Below are 23,844 nucleotides of genomic sequence, written 5' to 3'. Positions count from 1 at the left end.
TTTTGGTGTTGCTCGAACATGGAATGTGTGGATTATGTCTCGCCCGATATAAGTCGCTTAATGCTTTCGCTTTCCATCCGTCGACTCGTTTACGTCACTTGGTACATATTTCGCAATTTGCTCGTCTGATATACGCGCACAGTTAAAATGTTAGGCGTCGAGATGCATCTGCGGCGTCGGGGGCAAAATTGTATTTTATGGAAATGGACGTTGAATCGAAGCCAAAGATCTTTGCATTCTCCCAGCGCGACAGTTGTGCGAGCGTGTGTGCGGGCACGAACACAGCGCCGGCATACATATCGAAAACAATAAGACCGCGCCTCGGTGCCATAAACATTCTTTGCCGCAATCATTACAGATATAACCTATAAATTAGTACGAGTGACTGCGAACATGCCGCTTGCCATCGCGGGAATTCGCAATGAGCGCTACAGCCGCCGCTCCGACCACTGCCAGCCGCTCCGTGTAATACTTGCACGACTACAGACTGAGGGCGCGGCGAGGCGCGGCGTCCGCGCCGCGTCGTCGTCGTGTCGCGTCGCCGTGTCGCGCGCGACGCACTGTCATCATCGCTTCGACGTTTCATTGCTCGGGCGCTTTGTCGCTAACATGTTTAATGTCTCTTTGCCAATTAGACTTTGAGCTCTACTCTACAATGATATCTCTTAAATTCGAATAATCTTAATATTGGATTCTATTAAGATAATTTACAACAATAGTATTAAGCTTTGAAGGCTGTACTATACGCTGTTCTGTATAAACGTCATAGGAGAGTTGTTTCGAAATAAATATTGATTCGCGATTGAGTATCACATGATCAATTAATAGAACATTTATATAATTCACGCGTGGGCGCAATAATACGTACCAAATGTATTAATTGCAGATTTTCTTGCTAACACATACTAGGTAGTAGGTACTTATAGAAAGCTTGACACGTAATAAGACAATAGCGCTCGATAATATTATCGTCAACGTTGGGTGAGCAACATGTAGGTCAATGGATAACTCGGTTGAGTACCTTGTAGTGATTGAAAAGTTCGATTGCTGTTGAATTTAATGCCGCACTTACCTAGTTTATATAATCGTAGTGGTTTATGAGCAGTTTCTTAGAAAAAAGTCTGAAATAGTGAAGCCGCCAGGAAACTATGACACGATGACAGGTAACGTCTTAGATCTCGTTTTGACACGGGACGACAGCATCTTCAGTCGACTGGGCGAGGTGTAGTTGTTACGTCACCAGACGCGTCGTCATTAGATTTTTGTAGAAGTCGGCTAATAGCCTTGCGTCGTGTCGCCAGCGCATTTGAAGTACGCGCTGATTTTCACATTTTTTTCATTCTAGTCGAGGTTAAGGTATGAACGTCTGTCGGCTTCATTGTAGTAATTTGTGCGCGTTTGTAACGCTCTTCGAACACTGAGTTATAATGGGGATGACGCGTTACACTTTATAATGTTTTGTCGGTAATCTATATAGGCTCGGGTCATAAACTTGTAGATGCAAAAAGATTGTCAGTTAACAGGAAATAAATGATGTGCCCATTAAAATACTCATTGCTGCAGTATCCAGTTTTGTTAACCTTTTCCTCTACTACTACAAAGAGCTTTACAGGGAACTTGAATCACGTCGGACACACGTGGGGTTAGATGGATCGCAGATATAAATATAAAGTGTATAATAAACACGTAAAACACATTTGCATTATGTCGTTGGATTGTTAAATTACTTGAAATGTGTGAAAAGAATACCAAAGTGGTTAAATATGGAAGACAAGTAGTAGTGTGCTGTGTGCGATGTGGCGCACCGCGTATAGCGGCACAAGTATTTGAAAGCGTTTGTTTTAGTAAAGCTCTTTGGTAGTAGGTACATTGGCACGAGCGCTTGTGCAACCGTCGCGCTGCGTTTGAACTGTTTACGTTCAGCACGAGACGGTAGTCACTAAACTTGTCAACTGTCAATTGAGCGATTGAATTGTCTGTTAGTGAACGTTATCGTTTCATCACATATTGCCTTCTAAACAATACGCGTCTCACATCCTCTGTATTGCAGTGGGTTTTGTGCGCTCGTGACATTACGATCTGATAGTTTATGTTATTGAATAGAGACCGATGTGGGCAGAGCTTCCTAACGCAATCAACTGTGTCATGAAATTATACGTTCTGCATTTAACTGTTATTGCAAACTGGATTTTGCGATCGTAATTGTACCGTATTAAGCGTCTAATGTGCCTATTTGTTCCTTTAGTATGAGATACCGAGTGTGAGTTGCAAAATGTCGTTAAAAATAAAATAATAAAGGTTCGTTTGACTGTTATGGGTAAGCGAGAACACATATCATTGAATGTTATTTGAACCGTCCGAATTATTTACAGCTGTCGCAAATCTGGTCGTATTTGCGCAGTTTGTGTCCAATATTTGTACCTCGGTGAGTATGTCGCCTCCGCGGCGCCTAGTTACATCACGCGATTGGAAAACTCGCCGCGTCTGAGATGCCTAAACTCTTTCGCGCGGCAGGACTCGGAATGAACTCCGGCGAGGCTCGTCACGTACGTCTCGAGGTTGCTTTCAAAAGTTTAAATTTACGTTAAATGACATTAATGAGTGAGGTGGTGTGTCGGAGAGGGAGACCGTTCGTCCGAAGAATTGCACTTGTATTGCGCCTGTGTGGTATGCACGCGCATAAATATTCATACCAACACGGTCGCGACGTGTGAGCCAAGCCTAGCGAAGTCAAAGGTGCTCCGATGCGCACCGCGTATTCCACTTAGGGCTGCCTTGAGCTCAAGATGACGTTTAATCTAGACAGATTTCGGTATAAAATACAGCTATTATAAATAACTTTCAAAAATGCATCGACAGCCTTCGCATGTCTTAAAATCAATACGCTCAGCAACCTATTAAGCTATGAAATACTTTTGTATATCGGTTTATTCTAAAGCAAACTATTGAACACTGGCTTTAGTGCAATATATAAACCGACAGCTTCTAGTAGTAATAAAATCGATAATACATAGAACTAACATAGATACTTAAATAGACCGCAGCCTCCAATTTTGTTTGTCGCATCCGTTTTTAAATATATATTAAAGTCTAATTACTGCGGTTGGCGACACAGCGATACATAAAATCTACGAACACATGCTTATTAAATTATGTAACCGAAGCACTTTAATTGTTAAAAGGAGCAACCCTAGCGGCGTCACAGCATATTTTCTCATCGAATCATCTCTCAGCTCCGACTCTTTGTTGTGCTTGCAAATATCCTAGAGCCACTCATCGCCACGTTGGCGCCATTTGCAAATAAATTTAGGGCTGGGTCGGCTATGTAATGAATTTACCGAGTGAATTATGAGCCGTGGCGCCGCAGCGTGCCAGATCACAATCTGCCCTCAGATTTACCTCGCTAGACGCGTAAACATGTCTGTCCATCATAACGCTTACTACGCCCGCCGAGAGCTTGTTTAATTAAGTCATTCCCCTGACTAGCGGCTAATTATCGTGTCCAATAAACTATTGTTTAGATTTTCTTGTTGGTGTCCGTTTTAACTCGCGGAAATGTTAAGTTCAGTTATCTTGTGATGTTTATGTTTGATTTGTACTTCATATAATATTAATAGTTACTGGTATACAACATATACATTATTTATTGCAGCGTGTCACATAAAAATAGAAAATAAATGCGAATGGGCTATTTACAGCTGATGTACAATCCGAGGATATTTGGAATTGGACACATTTAAGACGTATAAGTACTTTTATATTAGGATGTTAGGAATTACATTCCTGACGTTTTAAGTTTTTCATATGAAAGTTATTTAGGTTTACATAAAAATTTTCCACTAATAAAAACGTGGTTCTATAAAATGCTGCTTCTTGAAATCATCAAATGTACATAAACTTTATTATATAACCATAAAATTTAATTACTGAAAATCACCGACGACGTAAAACAAACATAACGTGATTTTACATCCTTAATTAGAACATTTCACGAGTGGAAATTTAATAATTTGTAATAGTGTTGGAGTGATTAAAGTTTACGAGTAGTAAACGAATGCACGTCGTCGACGAATGGGGCACCAATCAAATAGTTACTCGGAATGTCAGTGCTCTCTCTATTTGTGTCCATAGCTCGGCAATACCAACAAGAAAGCTATGTTAAAACGCAAATTCTACTGTCGCCGTCTAGACGCGCCGGTCCTGTACGATTGAATAACATTTGATCCAATCAACCAGAATGGAGGGGTCGCGGAGGTCTTGCGAACTGGCCTCGGACGCCGACGCAAACGTCACTCTCGATCAATTGATCGAACTACGTGTTATGGCTACCACATCGGTGAAAGTGTATTGGCGATATACGCCGCGCAAGGAAACTATAACCTTTATCTTAAATTTAATTATTTCCCGTCGGATTAGATCATACATAATAAACATTCAATATAAGCTTACGGAATATTCTGCATGGCCAGATGACATTTACAATATCTATTAGAAACTTTCATAGCCGATGTCTCCGATATGCCTTTGAACGTCTGGAAACGATTTCTATTCCATTTGAAGTAATATTTTTTTTATTTGTAAATCTTGTTGCAGCGCCCGACATCGTCCAAGAAGACAGTCCGGTGGTTTACACTGCTGAAGAAGACGAGCACAATATGAAGTGTACGTATGTTTTAAACATTCTTTCTATTCGGAATTAGAATATGTTTACGAATGATTCTTATTATTTGCAGATTTCGCTTCGATTCTGACTGGTCGGTCTCCGCTTTGTGTAAGGCGTGATGACATGTCCGGGGTGCCGGTGGGGCCGGGGGTCGCGACGGCCCGGTTCACGTTCCGGCGCCGCCATCTTTACTGGTCGGTGCTGCTGAGCCCCTCGATCTCAGCGCAGCCTCGAGCACTTGCCTTTCTCGATCGCATAGGCCGAGTGCTACTCGAGCAACCTCTCAAGAAAATACCAGGCATTCATTCAACTTATGAAGAAAAAACTGATAAGGTATGGATATGATTCTTAGATTTATTGATAGGAAAGTAAATATTGAAGTCTTTATGTTATAGACATAATGCCAGTAAAGAGAACAAAGATACACCAGAACAAACTTTACTAAGCCTAAAAGCTTAATAATATACACATACACATATAATCAAATTAAGCACGATTTTCTTATTGACTCTATCATACAAATTAATGTAATTATGAAATTATTGCATCCTCAATATTGGATAGATACGTCTCCTTCACTGTATCGTAATGTTTTTCCAATACATAATTTAAGGCCATACATTGTTCTAATATACAAGACACATCGAACCAGTAATAAGTATGTCTTTCTGTTCAGCTGTGCGGCGTATGGCGCCGAGTACCTCGTCAATATAAAACACTGTTACGAGACGGAGACCTCCACGTGGCTCTGTTGTGGGGAGATGATCGCAACAGTACAATAGACAGCGCTTTGAGCGGCCGAATCGACAGGTAGGTATGGAACTTCCAATCATTTTGTTTTATGCGGTCTTTGTCATTATTTGGATACTGCTACTGTTAGTCCTGATAAAAACAATGAGTATTTTGTTCAGTAGTTAGGCATACCCTTCCGCCTCACACTATACGATATCCATGTTGATTAGTAAGAAAATAAGCCGTATATTGTATGCGGATAGTACGAAGGAAATGTGCGATTTGTTAAATGTTAAGATAATTGTTGTCAAATTGTTGTACATGCCTAATACGGTCCTGTCACCGTTGTAATAGCTTTACAAGTAAAAACCCAGTTACGTCCAATATACTATCAGAGTTTATGTTACTTAGTATGTCGAGAATAGCCTACGAACCGTTGGGACCTGATTAAATGCGACATAGCTAGCTAATAAATTGTATTAGTTTACGCATTTCACTGGTTCTATGGTTGTTAGTTTATTTTATAGAAGGAAATTGGCAAACGAAGAAATGGCTCTTATGATAATATTGATTTTAAATTGTTGCCATCTTTTATGAAAATCCAAAAAGCCAGAAATAGGGTTGGTTGTAAAAAGATCAGTAGGTATTGAGAAATCTTCTAGAAAATGCCACAAATCACAAAATAATGAGTTTTATATGAATGTCGCATGTTCTAGGAAATTCCATTTCATACTATATCCAAAAAATATTATAACATAACCAAATCTAAATTACTCTAAATTATAAGAGCAAGAATGCGCAAGAGTAAATTATCCGGATAATTTTAATCAAGCTACTCTAGGCATTATGTACAAAGTAGATAAAACAGTTTCAAGGAAACCGGCAGTTCGCCTTTGATTGTAAATTAAATTAACCGTGTGATTAATAACGGAATTCCCTCTTTGCAAGAAACAACACTCGGAAAATACCGAAGATTTGTGCAGGGTCAGAGTGCTCGTTGTGAGATCTCAATTGATTCGTTCTTTCAATTACTTTATCAATCTCGTTATTTGAGTCTATTAAAAAGTTTACAGATTATAATCCTGAGAGCAATTCCCAGATATATTTTATGGCAAATAACAGTTTACTGACCACAGGAAATTGAGTCAAAGTAATCAACTTCGAGGAATGTTCTAGATGAGATTGTTCCAATTTTAAATAGTACTTTGTCTGGGTCCGATTTTGTCTGTAAGTCAATTAGTGCGCTTGCTGCCAATGCTTTTGATTTTGTAGGTATATGAGCTAGAGAGCCATTAGTGATGAAATTCATAGGGACGATATTGAATTGGGATATAAGAAGGAAAAGTAACGTTTAATCAACCGACAAAGGAGGCAATGTAGATCCACCAACCAGTTACATATAGATGTCTTGAAGCCCATATTAAAGTTGAATAATGGTGGACTGAGTGATAATATTTTGATTAATGACTTTTGCGATGACTAATAAGACCGCGCGCACGTGATTCGTAAATAAACACGTGCTAACAATTCAATATTATTATTTACAGATATCCAGCACTTTCATCTGAGATGTTTACTACATTACTAGAACCTGAACATCCGCCCACATCGTTCGGACAGGGAGCTTGCAGAGATTATAGAGCGGTAGACCATGAAGATGGTTGGTGGGGTGGCACTGCAGTCATCACCGGAGTCGCAGGCGCAACACCTAGCCTTTACTTAGCCCTTATGTTTAACGGAGTGTTTCCAAAAACGGCAGCGACATCACATCTCGTCAGAGTGGTTCTCACTTTGCCGGAAAAAAACCAGACGATCATTGATCAGGTAATTTCGTTGTGTGCGCACAGTCAATTGGGAGATGAGATAGCAGATCTCTGTTAATATGTCTAATTGTACGAGTTAACAAGTATGATTTAGCAGCTGGATTCAGATGTATGTGCGTAATAAAGATTTTGTAGGTACTTACCGTGTATGAGAATGTGTATGCAAGTAATGAAGTCAAAATATTTGATCTTTGCTGTTAAACAGTTGTCTACTGTTAATGACTGTTGGCAATCAAAATTTGCACATCATTCGAAATTATGTCGTTTGATACTTTATCTTTACATTTAATTGACATCTAACGTTTTTATTTTTACAAGGGCAATTATTCATTATCTGAAGTGCAATGAGCGTATCTCGTTCCATTGTAAACATCGCGATCACTTTGATAACTAAAATCATTTACGGGCACAAAACAATGAATACAATACAATATACCTTATCAAAGTTTTTATTGATAGCAATTTTGTACATTAAAATACAATGTGCAATTAATATTAAACGGTAATTTGTGTAATGGTTTCCAGGTACAGAGAGTGAACAAGCCAAATTACGACTTCAACGTCCTTGAAGTGTCAACTCCGGTTTCGGCGGCTGAGTTACGTTCTCTTGCTAGGGGACGGTTACTCCTTACTGTGGAAGCTGTAGATACACCAGAACGGCGTCTGGTGGGAAGTGTGAGACAGAAAGCAGCTTGCGAGGTTTATCATGCACCGCTGGTGTCAGAAAGAGCTCCGGCTTCACCGGCACCGGAAGGACTTGCCTTGATCTACATTGATAAAGAGGGCTCGCTTGTCTATGATATACAGGTAAAGTATACCTAGATTTTAATTGAGTTATTGTATTTCTTATATTATGATCTAAATTACCTTCTCTACCTTATATACCTTACATATTTAATCGTCCTTGACCATATCGGTCGTCGTTTTTATATTTGGACTAACTTCATTGTTTCCGTAAAAGAATACGTGTTATCGGTATCGCTTTAAAATGGTATTTGTAAATTGTAAAATAAAATAGAAGGTTTCAAAAACATCTTTGTCTCTCGAGTTAATAAGTGCTAATGTTCTATGAATAGATTTAGTACCTATTTAGTTAAAACAGCAATTGTATCTCTTGTAGAATACAAAGTAGATTAATTAGGGACATTTTGAATAATTCATCGTCTACTGAGAGTTTTTTAGGTACGTCTGTCCATAAATTAGGTACCATTAACGTGTTTCGTAACGTGCGCGTAGTAATCGGGACTTAGGTATTACAAATAGCAAGCTATTTTAATGTGCGCATACAAATGGTACGTTCACGCTAATAAGTCACCGTGTAATATTGGTGTATGTGAAACGGCTTGTGAGTCGAGGATGTCTTTCTACAAGTCTGTTGGCAAGCGCTAAAATAATGTAATGAACTAACAACCATGCCCCTTTAACTACGGCATAGAACTTTTGTTCCGCAAAGGAACCTTTACACAAGTGGAATAGCATAAGAAAACGCTGGCGATTTACTAAAATCTCACCCGTTCTCAGATGGATAACCTGAGTGTGAACGATCCGAAGATAACATTAGTGGAGGAGCAAGGCAAGCGGCATTCACAAGTGGAGATACTGGACACTCGTATCGGTGTGCTAGCGCGGCCTAGTGCTCGGATTTTCCAACCACTCTATGAAGATACTCTAGCTGTTCATGTTAGTGGGGATGCAGGTAAACTAAAAATAATAGGAATTCGATATGATTTTATAATCACAGAAGCCATTATTTTAGCACGGTAACAAATAAACGCTAAGGATTTAATAGAAATCGTTGATAATGGCTCAAAATATTTAGTCATTGCGATATATCTACCAGTTTTTCATTTATTTATTGAAATAACAAGTTCTAGCTACAAAGATCAGTCTTGTTTCCAATAAAAACACTTGATTGCTTTCACAAAAAAAATTGAACTTGTCAAAACCTTAATACAAACGAATAATTTAAAATCCTGACCTAATGAAATTCCAATTTTAATTTAATAGTTTGCAAGGAATTAAATTAAAGATAATATTTCCAGGACCTCCTATACTTCGCGGTCGGCTGACGTCCCGTTTGATGCCTGATGCTGCAGGTTCTGGACCTGCATTGTTACGCAGAACTTCTCAAGTTCGAGTGCCTATGACTATGGCAGGACTCGCTTGGCTCTCAGTGGATTCTTTATGTGGCTTGTATTACGAGGTAAGGATTTTAAATCTGAAATAGCTGTATAAATGAGCCGAATTTTTGTTTACATACAAATGTAGACGGCAGTAATGATTAAAAAATGCTTTGAAGTATCTTCTTTTAGAGTAAACAAAAAACATTAAAGACGTATGTATCAATTTGTAACTACTGTTCTTCAATAGGCGGTGGTAACGGGTGGTAACTCTCGAACCAAGTCCTCCTGGTGGTTAGAGACGCACGCAGGCGGGGAAGGCAATGCGCGTGAACTAGGCGCTGATGAAGGTTGGATACTGGAGCCTACAGCGGCAGAGCTGGTCGCTCTACACGTTGGCGCTGCTTATCTGGAATTACGATCCCATGATAATGTCACGGCACTACTGCGCACGCGCGTACCACAAGTAAGTATTCCCATGAATAAGTAAGCAATTGCTAGGAGTGACAAAATAAATGACTTATGTGTAAAAATTTACTTAAAATAAAGGCTTTACCTTTAAAGACATTCGATCGAATAGTGACATAAAAATGTCTCCCAAAAAACTTAAGCCTATGGAATGGAAAGTCGTGGATTTCAGTGTTTTCTAAGATTTTGTACTTATCTTTTTTTTAATTTGTCTACGCTGCTAAGGAGATGAGAAATAAAAGGTGAGATTTTGTTAACACTGTAATTTTCGGCTTTGTAGTATGATCATAAATAAGGTAAATATGAGGACGCCATGTTTTTTGTTTTTTTTTTATTGCTTTGAATGACGTGACGAGCTTGCCCTTCGCCTGATGGTAACCGACACGACCGTCCAACACTTTGAATTACACAAAACATTCCACTGCGTTTGCCATCCTGAGACATGAGGTATTAAGTATTAATATGTCCAGTAGTTACACTGGCTACTATGTCCTTCAAACCGGAACACAACAGTGACTACACACTGCTGCTTGGCGGCAGAAATAAACATTGCGGTGGTACCCAGACGGACCCTTACATATGAGAGAACTACCACCAGTATGTGGGACTAGAATTTATTCTCGATGTCATTCATACTGTCTTTTAAACTGAATATAGAGAGTGAGAGAGTGGTTTGCTTAATGATATTCGTCAGAATCATTTATTAACTGCAATAAATTCTGCATCACTGCACCCGTTATTCTATAGCATAACGTGTCTCAAAATGTTTTTGAATCACAGTGGATAGAATGTCATGTTTGATAAATAAATCTAAAGTATATTTATTATTCTAGATAAGCGTGCCACCATCATGCTTACCTGCGGTCCCGGGGACCACAGACAACGAGCTAAGTGCCAAGTACACGCCAGGACCTTTGGAAGACCAGTTATCTGACGCGCTGTACCGCCTCAGCGTGGGCTACTGTAAACAGGGCGAGAAGTTTTACAAGCTAGGAGAAATTTGGACTGATACTGAGGTAACATTGTTATGATATATAGACATACGTATATTTGAAAAAAAAATTACTTCGTATTCAAATATTAGGTGCATATGTTTCACTTTTCATAGACCATAGTGATGGATATATATCTGATGCTGCAGCGCTAATGAAAAATGTTGCAAAAATCCTATTTATTAAACGACACATGGACTTGAAGTATACCTATGCGTGGTTCTCTAGCGCAATTAATAAAGTCTGAACTAATAGATAAAGGTTGTGGTCTCAGTTGCGGTGTTAATTAATTGTTTATAACGGTTTCAAAGTCTTCAGATGCCCATAATATCCGGTTGTCTGCCTGTAGCATTACATTAATGAAATGTTCCTCTTTTTATTTCAGTCATGCTCCAAGTGCTCTTGCGTGCTTGGTATGCCACGATGTGAGCCGGTGCAGTGTCCCCAAGTCACTTGTCTCGTGCCTACGATACAGCCACCTGGACAATGCTGCCCAATATGCACTAGTAAGTAAAAATATGATGTATTTTCCTAAAGAAAATACTTATCTAAAGATTATTTTTAAGAGATCTATGTTCATTGACGATTCACTACCATATAAAATATATTATTTTTTAGATTCAACATCAGCAAAATGGACAGAAGAAGGCAGTTGCACGCTGGCGGGACAGACTTACGCACCAGGATCGTCATGGCATCCGTACTTAGTACCAGGAGGATACGACACCTGTGCGATATGCACGTGTAACTTTGCCACTAAGCAGATCCAGTGCCCACGAGTCCAGTGTCCGCCCTTACGCTGCAGTGAGAAGGAAGCGTACAGACCGGATAAGAAAGCCTGTTGCCGAGTTTGTCCTGAGGTAATTTTCATTGGAGTCATTTTTATACTTGAAGACTACGTGCAGGATTAAAATAAATATTAACTAAGTAATAACGATTATAGATTAATATATTTTTACAAGAAAGTCACCTTAGATATAAGTTGATGATTATCATTTTATAAATATAATAAGATATATTATTGTCTGCTTTCTTAATGGTAATTCTTTAATTTTCTTGTAATAGGCCAAAGCCAAAAAACCTGACGAAGAGACACCTAAAGATCAGGGAACACCTAGAACAGCTGAAGAAATTCTGGCGGAAGGTGGATGTAAATTCCCTGACGGACCGCTACCAAATGGAAAAGAAGTCCATCCTTCGATACATTCGCACGGAGAACAGAGATGTGTCACTTGCAGATGCAAGGTAATAATTAATTTTATATATAGGAAAATATATGGGGTTTTATTCCTAGACAGTTTTATGGCAGGTTTGCATTAGTTGATTACTAAAAAATCTGATAAAAATGAAATATTTTGTTATTCTCAGGACGGTGAAGTAACATGTGTCCGAAAGCGGTGCGGGCGCGCTGCGTGCTCGCGGCGGCGACGCGTGGACGCGTGCTGCGTGTGTACGCGACACCGACGGCAGCGCGCGCCGCGTCCTGACCGCGCGCAGCGCACGGAACGCTCGGAACGCTCAGAACGCCTAGTGCGTTTAGATCGCTTACAGCGCTCTGACCGCTTGGCCCCGCCGCCTCCGAGCTGAGCGCGCCGCGGTTGAGTGCATGCACTCGCCGGACACAGTATTACTGCGCCCGACCATCCCGTCTTCACCCCAGACTGCTCGTAGGCTAAGTGAGTGAGCGCTCCGCTCCCTAGACTGACGATTATTTTTATGTACGCGTGCGATACGAAAGTGTCTCTAGTTTTAGGTTGCGTCGTCGGAACACGCGCCACTGGACAGGACCACATTTGCGGGTGATACATTTGTGGCAAACTTATTGTCACCTGGTTCGGTATAATGCGTACGTTTGACTAAAATGTTGAGAACAAGTTGTGTGGTAGATTTTCCATCTCTGGTGTTGGGGATTTGCCGTTGTAGTTAGAGCGTGTAGTTCTGTTCGGTAGCGTTGTGAGACGAACGTATCGATACAGTAGGCGGTAGGACGGTCGGCCGCGCAACGGCTCTGAGTCGATCGATGACGGAAGTAGCTATACTGTGTATTAATAAACTTTGAATATATACTTACCCACCGGTATTTAATTGGTATTATGAGATATCCCGAAATTTTATAGGCGCATTGCATTTTCATCCGATACTGATTTGTTTTTAGTATTTATTAGTCGTGTAAGGTTCGATCGCTCGGTGAGATATCTTTAGAGGTGCGAGCGCGGTCGATGAAAGATGTGCCATATTTTCTTAATTGTAAATATAAATTATGATACTACTTATGTGCATATTTATTTACATGTTTATTGTATATGATACGAGGTAATCCCGCGTATACACGGTCGCGTACGATACATCACAAACATTCATGTACTGTTCGCCATGTTTGTGCATTTGCTTTAGTTTTGTATAAACATACTTAGTGGCTTGCACGTGTTATTAATGTGCATGTGTAATGATTCGATAGTGCTTATTTCCTATGTTAATTTATATGCATAGTCAATAATTGTGTAGAATCTGTATTGGCTTCAGATATGAGTCTGTAGAGAGAAATATGTTACATTGTATGTAATCTTACTTATATGTACGTGAAAACTAATATCTCGAGTAACTTATGTTTGTGGTTATGCTATCAGGGTGTCAACACGATACTCTTAATTAATCTGTAAATATTAACGTATGTTTTAAAATGTTATGCTTTACACAAGTAATATAAACGGACTGTACGATAAATATATTATAATACATTATAATAAGGCGTAGATTTTAATAAATTTTCGTGACTAGTTTTGATTAATTACTAGTTTAACGGTTTAGTTACGTAATTAAGGAAGCTAGTCCAAATGTTTTGATGTGATGGAAATGAATGCCATGTAACTAGCGATACTTCTGTCTTGATTACTGATATAAGATTTATGTACTGTAAGTGGCGGCCTCACGCGGTGTGGAAAGCGAATTAGGTATTTGTTAGAGACGGTGAGACGCCCGGGTATTGCGCGGGCGCTACTGGGCGTTTACAGGACTGACTGAAGTAAAACGCCAAAGTTTTAAAATTCATGTAGAGGTGAGGCTTGGCATATTTAATCGTGATTTCGCGACGTAAAAGGATTTGACGGCTTCGTGGGACATTGCCAAATATATATTTTGTGAATGGAATTTCTCTTTTCGTTGTGGATTCTAGTCCATCAAAATTTGTAAGGAGTTTGTAACGTAGTGCTATTATTATTGGTTATTTACCTTTCATGTTCCGGTGGAATCGGTCGACACAAGGTGTATTCTCTATCGGTTCCGCCGGAGTTTGCCAACGTATATTAGTTTTTGATATAACAAGAATATCAATGATAAGCACAAGTTTATGGTTTTTAATATTTTTTTGTATTATCTAACAATAGAAAAGTAGTCACCTATGGCTTGCGAATAACATAACTAATGGCCATAAAGAATACTATGAAGTCGCTTTTGTTGCATTGTTTTTCTAAATAGAAAAATATAAAATATTATTCGAACCAACAGCACGATGGTAAGGGAGGCTGGGTATATTTTAAATTCCTGAATCATATCAAGCGTTTGGTTAATATGTTACATGTTCACATATATTTGGGTTGTCTAGGTGCATTCAGTCAATATTTTGTAACCTGTCATACAGTTATTAAATAAATTACCTGAGATAACTTCTTGGTTTTATTAAACTTATATGAAATACATAAATTACACAGATATTCTAAAACAATTGCATTACTGTTTGGTACATTGTACTATTGACTATAAAATCTATTTATATATCATAATAATATACATAGTTATTATAAAATTTTAAGGGTAAAATGGACTTAAAACATTTGTAAGTTATTCTTTTTCACACAGATAAAAAATTAATTCAAGTAATTGCTTAAAGTAGCGATTTGACCTTCAAAGCGCCCATCATCGCATCGGCCACTGCATCGGCCACTTCGATGGTAGAGTTAACACCCATCAGACCTATGCGTAGTGCTTTACCCACAGTAGGACCCAAACCGGCGAAGATTAGTATGTTGTATCTGAAATTTAACAGTATTTTAAAGTCAATAAATACCGTTTTTACTTTTATAACTGTTTTTTTATACTATATGGCAGTGACCTTACTGCATCTGATTGTGTTGATTTATAAGTTTGATTTTTTCATAGCTGTAAGAGACTGTAGACCCAAGTATTTGATATCAATTTCAACTTGGTATCTATATTTGGTCCTAACAAAAATGATTTGTACATCTTACTATGAGCTGTGGGATTACCAATAAAAGTTTTGAATTAGTAATTACCCCAGTGTCTTGTCTCTTCGATGCTCAAACTATTTGAAGAAGCGCAGAGTGATAAAAACAATGGTTAGTTAAACTTATTAACTACCGAGACGAATGTCCGCAGGTTAAAAATCCAAAGGCATCTCTGACTTTTCTAAAGTTATGTGTATTATTTGTGAATTATCGATTGCTTTAACAGTGAATGAAAACATCGTATGCTCATCTGAGAAGTTCTGTGTAAGAATTTTGAAGGTATCTGTAGTCAGTCAATAGGCCAGCGTGGTAGACTAAGGCCTAATCTCTCTCAGTAGTAGAGGAGGCCCGTGCCCAGCAGTGAAACAGTTTATGTATAATACATGCTGATATTATTAAAAGTTTAGATTAATTCAATACTTACTTATCTCTAATATATTTGTAGAATTTCACGTAATCGTAGCCATTTGGCAGCACTATTGTGGTAACAGTGGCTAAGCGATCTTCAGGTTTGGGTACAAGAAACTGCAATGACATTTGTTGGATCCGTCTGTGGAAATGAGCTGTGGTGGCGGCGTGGCGTGCCCACGACTTGGGTAAGGTTTCCTTGGCGACTTCTCGAAGACATTGACGGAGCGCCCAGAGAAGCGGAGGGCTCAGTGTGTGATGATACCTGGTGTGGTAAAAATGGTTAAAAATCTGCTGTTATAATTTACAATTATTAAAGTTTTCGTAGGTTTAGGTCACACATATTCGTATGTGACAGGAAAAATTGCCATTGTTTACGACTTCTCTATAAGTGTCTATGTCGGTATTTTTACAGGTATGCATGTAGTTTTACAGGTGTATGAATAAATGTTCTCTACATTTACTAAAATAGCTCATTACTGGAATCATATTGCAGCATGACCCGTTTTTAAACGTTTTTTTTGTCAAAGAATATGCATGTCGTAAATGAAATTTATTGAAGTACCAAACTTCGACATGAGCTTGAAATTGGTACTTATTTATGACGTAACGAGTCATTTGACTTACAAGAGAGAAGCTAGTTGCATGGTTTATTATGGATAACCACGGCGTAGTTCACCAGATAGTGATCTGATAGACACGTAGATAAAGGATTATATCACGTTAAACTTCTAAATTAGAATATGTTATAATTTACGAATTAAATAAAAGAGTTAGTAATACAAACTGTCTTGTGTTGCCGTAACAGTTCCACTGCTGGGCCAACAATTTCGCGTCAAAATAGAACGGCGGTTCATGTTTTCTGTTATTAATTTTGTCTCTGGAAAAAAAAAGTCTAGTTGAATATTTTGTTAGATGATATGTCGCGTAAGCAACAGTTGAGTTAGAAGGGTATTATAGCAATTTCTATTTCTTTAACAAAGCATTGTGTTAGAATTGTGTTCCGGTGAGACATTTTGGTGTATTAACAACCAACGTCAGGGGATGATGATTTTGGTTCAAATCTACGTAATTTGCAATTCAAACTTTGTTGTTGGTATTGTTTATGGATAGTCTTATCGCCTTATTATCAGCTCTATATCCCAAAAATATGTAACTTGTAAGTCGATGCTTAATTTTGATGCTTGTTATTGATCGAGAGACCATTGCGTCTAGTCTTTCAACCAATCTCAATAAAACGATAGGGACTCGCGTCGTGTTTTTTTGCCATATTCTAAGTACAGAAGTGTATGTAAGCGGTTTGCTAGTTCTATCAATCGTTTGAGTAAAAAAACTAGGTTTTGTTTGCGGTCCCAGTCGTGTGAAAAAGTGTTTCCAGGATAAATATTTTCCCGGGATAAAAAGAAGCCTATAGAAGCTTCCTATTTGTGATCAAAATCGGTTTAGTAGTTTCTGAGATTAGCGCGTACGAACAAACAAACATCAGTTTTACATACTAGTACAGATGTGCAAGGTACACTGAATTATTTAATAGGTCTTTTTATTTTAATATTCCGTTAGTCTGACCCACTGCATAATATATTATCCAATTCGTAGAGAAACTAACAATGGAATCTGTCAAAATTGCAGAGCTTTTCCGATTGAGTATCAAGTCAATCTTTTGGCAGAATAATTCCTGGAAAATCGAATATTATTATTCGATTCATCGAAACTGATTCAAAGTAATACCCATAATGAGAATTACAGCCCGAGGAGATAGAACGTATGTGTGTATGAATATCTGAGAGGCTATTTTCAAAAAGACTTGCGAGGCGATTGTTACCAATACACTTACAATGTATAAATGCTATAAATACCATACATATGCACGCCCTTATTGCCCCCCCCCTAAGTGGTAGGTAGAGGTGCAACCAGGGCACCCACATTTTTGTACCATGATATGACAGAGGATGAGCCCACTCCCATAGGATCGCCATAAGTGCTATAGTTTTGAAATATTAAATCAAGCGAAAGATGCATGGTTGATTTATTTAAAATACTCACGCAGCGAACTGGCTAAACGCAACAGGACTTATGCCAGCCGGTCCACTCAGGGCTTTTTGAGTGGACGTATATACTGCGTCTACACCCCAGTCATCCATGAAGAACGGCTCACCAACTAGAGAGACTACTGTATCCACTAGCAGGAACGCTCCGTGCCTAAATTTTTTTTTTATTAATAACTGTTGATTGGAGCTGTCACAGAACATAAAAATACTACTTAATTACTTTATATCAGGAAGTAATTGGAGTGCATTGTGATTTAATTACGTTGGGAGTGATTAAAATTCTTACAATTTATTAGCCCATAAAGATTTTTTTTTATATTACAGTAGAATATATCCCACTTATTTAGAACTCTAAGCAATTTATCAGAAGTGGTCAGAGCTTTTAAACATAAATAAAATATATGCCTTTAGTTTGTGTTTGTTGTTGACTATTATACAATGTTTCGGCGGCGTATTTCACACAGCCCTTCCGTCGCGTTACAGCGCTAATCCGCACATTGTATCTAGGGACATGAAAGTCACATTCACTGTTGTATTAGCGAGGGTGAAACCCACTGGCGTGAAATGTCGCTTTAATGAGAAAAAACTATAAAGATTCTCTATACTGGAATCAACGAAAAAGTTTTTATCTTAACTTTTCCTCAGTATTTCCCACTGCATGCTAATTGCGGACTCTTTCGCAGGATGCAATTAAAGAGTTTCCAACTTGAACGTATTCAGGGAGACCAAGTAAAAAGCTAAGTCAGGGGTGAAAGAGACGACGAATGTAATTAAATTGTTCGTTCCAGTGTCAGTATTTCTAGCGCTATCGAATAGTTTTTCTGTTGGTTGCTTTTATTTTGTGGGGACACATCAATGGGGTTTCGTTGAAACTTTTGAGTGATTCAATCTATCTTAATTACGTCAAAGTTGGAGATGAAAGTTGTTAAAGAATTTTGCAATTTGTTCATATTAATGAATCATGTTTTACATTAATTCTTTGAGTATCGTCGTTAATTATGGAGGGTGAAGGTTTTCTAACCTCGCACAAGAGATTTTTTATTTTATGAATACAACGTTTAATATAATGTGAAGAATATTTTTTTAAGTCTACATTTATGCACAGGTCTTATTAAAATGGAATAGACGGCAAATAAATTGTACTTGCCTATGACAAATTTCCCCCAATCCTTTGAGGTTTTGAACGGTGCCCGTGGATGAATCTCCATGGGTGATAAATAAAGCAGTTGGTTTATGTTTATTCAATGCTGCTTCCAGTGTATCGTGGCTAAAAGTCGTGTTGAATGGTGCGCTGATGATAATGGTTTTTATTCCTGCAAAAATAGATTAATGTTTAGTTTTTAGTGGTTAATGTACATTGGCCGGCGCATATATGGCGTAGCGCAGGGCAGAGAATTGTAACTGTTATACTATTATGGACATTGTCTTCGTTGAAATAATATTCAAAATTAATTAACACAACACATACTGTAATTTATTTTTACCACATTTTACGCTTTACATGAATCTAAATTGTAACGGTATAGCAATACATACGTACCATAAGTAATAAATGTTTTCACGAAGAACTGCATGGGCTTAAAAACTTTGAAATGCGTAATAAGTCATAGTATTGGTTACGAAAGAAAAATAAATCAAAAATAACAAATAAAAATACGTTCTTTTTAACTTTAAAATTCTTTTTTACCGTATCTATTGGCTATGATGTTCGCCCTCTGGTCCCAAATGCCCCTACTAGCTATGAGGAGGACTTCGTTTGGTCCCAAAAGGTTAGAGATGATGGTCTCCATCCCACTATGTCCGGAACCGCTGACCGCGTACACCAGCTTATTGCGCGTCTGGAATATGTACTGAAGACCAGCACGGATGTCGTCGATGACCTGCAGATAGTTTATACATGTGATTTGAGAATAAAATTAATAAGCATACATTTGAGTCAGTGGGTTTCTATATGTCTTTTCCAAATTGGGTGGCTTTAACGTGAATGCATTGGACTTTCAAAGGCTGAGGAAGAATGTGAATGAGATATTAAATAATTCTTATTATATTAAAAATGATTATTATATTGAACATTCACAGGTTAGAGGGACATTGGATATATCGCACAGACAAACTCACACACACACACACCCACAAACACACACACACACACACATACATTTTTTGTTTGTTTTGATTTAAGTACCTATAGAAAGTTTTCTTTACATTGTGGAATACAACTGTCGACTTTACGGAGGTGGGCGTTAATATCTGCGACACAGTTACCCAACTAATGCAGAAATTTTCGAACATTGTATTTAAAAAAAAACAACTGTATTATTTATTCCAAATAAAGATTTCTTATTCTTATTCTTATCTGTATGTGTAGAGAGTTTCTTGTCAAAGGGATCTCAAGTTCGGGGTTTGCATTTTATTTTGGAATTGTTGTAGCTAATGCTTTCGGACAGAATTTGGAGACGTGGTGAATGGTGGTGATTTCTTTGAAGTTAGAATCTAGGTTTTTTTTAGAATAAGAATCTGGTCCTATGCTTAAATTAAGTGTCCTTATTTCATCAGGGCATTGACTAATCCACACTTGAAATTATTAAAATAGTTTATTGCAGCTGTGAACTTACATTATAATGTTCGTCGCACAAGGGTGTGATAACGGGTTTGGCAAGAGCTTCAGATACAGATGGCCACAAATCGCAGGGCCCTGGACCACATAAGAGCGGCTTGGTAAAACTACGGTCTTCTATATTCGGAGCCGATACTGTTAATTCGTAGGTTGCCATTATGGACGTGATTTATTCTAAAAGAAAAATTATAATTAGAAATAAATACATATCGTAATACGTATATATTATGCGTACAAAATATAAATTATATTTCTTAATTTAAAAACATATTTTTTTGCAGTGAAACAACATTAAACTCCACTGCTTCATTGCTGCCAAATTGTTCCGAGTGTTACATATTGGCTGGTGACACGGGTAATGTGACAGCATTCATTTTACTAGGCCACGATACATGCACTCGATAAAGAACATAGCTCTCATTTGCATTTAGATGTAATATCCGAGCATGGGCCAGAAGCAAAAAAAGTGTCAAGTGAAATTAACCCGCACTTTGTAGCCGATATTTCAAGCAAGCAACCGTGAAGTTTGGTTACCGGAATCGGGTTAATGTTTAGATTTAGTGCTAATAGGGTGGTTGTAAATTTGCTACAATGTTCTGGTGCTATCGGATGGCACATTTGGCAAGTGCGACCCGCCCGGGGCGCGCGCCCCTTGCCAACCTCATATCTGTTCCACATGCTATCGTTTGCTGGTAGCCTGCGGTTTAGCAATTGTTTTTATACCCGCTTTAATATAAACTTAAAAAAATAGCCATGCTGAGCACAGTGAGATAAGCAAAGTCGAGAGTACATTTAACCGTGCACGAGTTGGAGTGATAGCGCGTTTCGATGCCAGATCGGGGTTATATAAGATTGAGACGTGGGACGAAGATCGAACGAGCGCAATGTTGTCTCGACAAATTGATTCGATTCCCATCGCGACTGTCTGCGCGATCCCGGTTTCCCAGAGGACAAAGAGACGTGGCGATGTAGACGGACGAGCGGGACGAGCCGGCGCGCGGCGATCCGCCGGGACCCGGCCCGGCTCGCGCTCGCAAATACACTTTCACGACACTAGTATCATCTTTGTGTCGGATCAACCGTGAAACGGAACTAATAAATATTTATTGCTTTACACTTTCCACTGTACCTCTATTTGTTCGTTGCTGACTTGTGTTTCTGGAGAATACGAGGATGTATTTCTTTCTTTAAATTATTTTTAATATCTTAATATATTTAAAATTTAAGTATAAAACACTTTTTGTGCCACTAACCGAATAATTATTAAGAATTGTTTAAATTATTTCACAGATTGCTTGTCGAATGTAGACACTGTGTTATTAACCACAACAAACTAACGAATAATGTGGGGTAATTATATACTTAACTTATCTGTGTATTTAACGATTATATAGATGACACGCAGCGGGGTAGCGAAGAGGTCAATTATCGTGTGATGTCATATTGTTCATATAAATGAAAACACCAATTAATAATATCGCATATACTTACACCATGATTACTTATAACTGTATCTTATGGGGCATTGTGCAATACTTTGGCAACTGTATTTCATTATATTAAATCATCGATGCCCAAATTATTTTTCCAATGTTATCAGTTTATTTTAGTATGACCATGGCTAGGCTTCCGTTTTGCGTCATTTGACGGGAAGCGTTGTGCCTCAGTATACGCGAGTTATAAACTTATACACGAGTTTGAAGATTCCATATAACATGGAACTAGTCCTAATATTTTAAATTGTAAATATTGCTTGTAATAATAATATTGGCGAGATACTTTAAAAATATTAATTTTAAACGGGTTTTAATACAAGCCCTGTATTAAGTATATATTGTGCAACTATCAACGCGGAGGGAATAATGGCGCTTGTCACGCTTTCGTTCATAATGAGATAGGCATTCTTCAGTGTAGCATGGTGTTTGTTAACGCAATAATAATTGACGAGAATACACACACTTTGGTAACCGACCGGTGACTGGGGTCCGGCTATCGCCACCGGTCTTGCGGGTGAGTGCTTTAGTCACAAGGTCTTCAGCCATGTATTACCCTTAGGGTCACGGCCTGCTGGACGGCCACGGGTCTTCTTTTCTCACTGAGAGGAGGTTAAGCGATAACCACATTAGTTTAATCGGCACACGGGCCGAAATTATCAGAATTCCTACACGAGGACGGAGCTTCTCAGTGGTTGAGCTTTTGAGCTGTTTTTCAGCGTTAACGCAAGTGATAATTCACAAAGAATACACACATCAATTTAGAAAAGTTAGAGGTGCGCGCACTTGGGTTTTGAACTTTTTGATATCCGTGTCGACAGTCTATTCCACACTGCACACAGCACTGAGCAAAGAGCCGTGGTTGTCAATAAGCATAGTCCATCAAGGGTACCTGGACCTCAACGATAATGGCCGAAGATGGGACCACCGCGGGTTTGTTGATTTCGCCCAGGTATTGCGCGCTGTTTTCGATCTCTTCGGGCTGCTTACGGTGAGGTCACAATTCAGGATTCACTCACATAACAGCTCGGTTCTCCCTAATACTAGACGTTAGTAGTTATATAGGTAAATAGCGTGAAAGGAAGATGTAAACATATACTGTACTAAATGTTTCAAAATTTAATAATATACATATCATTGAATCTTTTTGTTCATAGATGCACGTTATAAGTAAGCGGCTTAGTGTAAGCAACCTTAATCCGTTTTAATACGTGGGATTATGTATAATGCAATTAGTTGTCTAATTATTAGAATCCCATTATTCAAGAGTATACGAAAATATTTAAAATTTATAATTAAAGAAAAGAAAAAGTTAATTGTAAATAATGTCTGCTAGTTATTTTTACAATTAACTTTACCTCGACTTAGAACAAAAACTTAATTTTGTTAGACGTAAAAATAGTATTTCTCAAGATGAAAAATGAGTAAGTAAGAATATGGAACCTTTAGGGACCACGTTCATTTCGATAAAGTAATAATAAAAACAGATTGCTCTAAGCTGGAGGAAAGTCCTACCATTTATTCATCTCTCCACAAACAAATGTAAGCCACCAAACAAATTTTAAATTAAATCCCTTTCTCTCGACGAGTTAATGTCCCGCGAGACTTTTCTCTGGTTTTAATTTCCGGAACGATTTCACTGAGGAAATAGTTTGTTATGTGAATATTCTGTATGACTATAGCTACATCAACATGAAGGCGTTTAATGTTTTTGGTGGCTTTATGATACGAATCGCATATGCAGGATAGAAGTATCGCATTTGTAGTAGCTAGAAGTTAAATGCTAAGATTCAGTTAAAAGTATGAAACTATAATATGAAGTAAAATAAATAAATTGGATCCCTCATAATACTGGATATTAAGAATGTCTAGCTTAAATACAGGTAAATGTATTTATAATTTAAAATGATTTTAAAATACTTGTTTTGTCAATTAGAAATCGAGTGTAATAGGTCCGCATAATACTAAAAGTCACAGGAATTTTGAAGCAGTGAATAATATTATTTTTTAATCCCGAGGCATAATTCACATTATTAAACTTAACCTAATCATTATTATTAGTAATAATGTTTAAATTATAGGTACATAACTCTCTTTAACGGTGATGTTCACAGTAGGTGGTACCTATATCGTAGACATGGGTCTTAATTTTACAATATATCCTAAATAATTATGATTCTAAAGTATAGGTGAGTATGTAATATTAATTCATATCTATAGAAAATGATGAAATGAAATA

At 38.0% G+C, this 23,844-nt stretch overlaps 2 protein-coding genes across 7 annotated transcripts in view; one reads left to right on the top strand and one right to left on the bottom strand.

The window, feature by feature from the left end:
- LOC115456126 (dorsal-ventral patterning protein Sog) overlaps positions 1-23,844 on the top strand; it is an 84,927-nt gene that overhangs the window by 56,614 nt on the left and 4,469 nt on the right. The window contains exons 4-16 of one of the 3 annotated variants that reach the window (XR_005112314.1): positions 4,594-4,662; positions 4,734-4,996; positions 5,340-5,473; positions 6,943-7,219; positions 7,744-8,025; positions 8,740-8,914; positions 9,261-9,421; positions 9,589-9,804; positions 10,640-10,822; positions 11,184-11,304; positions 11,417-11,658; positions 11,864-12,043; positions 12,167-13,749. Coding sequence is in view for 2 of the 3 variants with exons in the window: in XM_030185034.2 (XP_030040894.1) it covers positions 4,594-4,662; positions 4,734-4,996; positions 5,340-5,473; positions 6,943-7,219; positions 7,744-8,025; positions 8,740-8,914; positions 9,261-9,421; positions 9,589-9,804; positions 10,640-10,822; positions 11,184-11,304; positions 11,417-11,658; positions 11,864-12,043; positions 12,167-12,385 (2,522 nt within the window). In the remaining variant the exon portion in view is untranslated. Of the gene's footprint in view, positions 1-4,593; positions 4,663-4,733; positions 4,997-5,339; positions 5,474-6,942; positions 7,220-7,743; positions 8,026-8,739; positions 8,915-9,260; positions 9,422-9,588; positions 9,805-10,639; positions 10,823-11,183; positions 11,305-11,416; positions 11,659-11,863; positions 12,044-12,166; positions 14,461-23,844 lie in introns of those variants that run through there. The other 2 variants (XM_030185034.2, XM_030185033.2) reach the window with 2 other exon arrangements.
- Positions 14,453-21,462, bottom strand: LOC115456128 (serine--pyruvate aminotransferase, mitochondrial). 4 transcript variants are annotated; one of them, XM_030185036.2, is made up of 8 exons: positions 21,242-21,462; positions 20,111-20,286; positions 19,183-19,375; positions 18,643-18,808; positions 17,491-17,646; positions 16,235-16,327; positions 15,464-15,712; positions 14,453-14,826 (listed from the first exon to the last, which is right to left on the bottom strand). In XM_030185036.2, the coding sequence occupies exons 2-8, from the start codon at positions 20,267-20,269 to the stop codon at positions 14,679-14,681; spliced, it is 1,164 nt and encodes a 387-aa protein (XP_030040896.2). In that variant the 5' UTR covers positions 20,270-20,286; positions 21,242-21,462; the 3' UTR covers positions 14,453-14,678. The 4 variants fall into 4 exon arrangements, with proteins under 4 accessions (XP_030040896.2, XP_030040897.2, XP_030040898.2 ...); XM_030185037.2 differs by having other exon boundaries at positions 21,366-21,462; XM_030185038.2 differs by lacking the exon at positions 21,242-21,462 and adding an exon at positions 20,903-21,004.

The sequence above is a fragment of the Manduca sexta genome, chromosome 14 (assembly GCF_014839805.1).
Source record: "Manduca sexta isolate Smith_Timp_Sample1 chromosome 14, JHU_Msex_v1.0, whole genome shotgun sequence".
In the NCBI taxonomy this organism is placed as follows: Eukaryota; Metazoa; Arthropoda; class Insecta; order Lepidoptera; family Sphingidae; genus Manduca; species Manduca sexta.
Note: the sequence above shows the minus strand (reverse complement) of the source record. Positions and strands in the feature narration are given on the sequence as shown.

Excerpts from the sequence above, each read along its gene's own strand:
- LOC115456128 (XM_030185036.2), bottom strand. The coding sequence starts at position 20,269 with ATGGCAACCTACGAATTAACAGTATCGGCTCCGAATATAGAAGACCGT. Across the intron at positions 17,647-18,642 it reads TTGGGGGAAATTTGTCATAG|GCACGGAGCGTTCCTGCTAG; the intron begins GCAAGTACAATT and ends AAAAAAATTTAG. Across the intron at positions 15,713-16,234 it reads TGTTACGGCAACACAAGACA|GTATCATCACACACTGAGCC; the intron begins GTTTGTATTACT and ends TTACCACACCAG.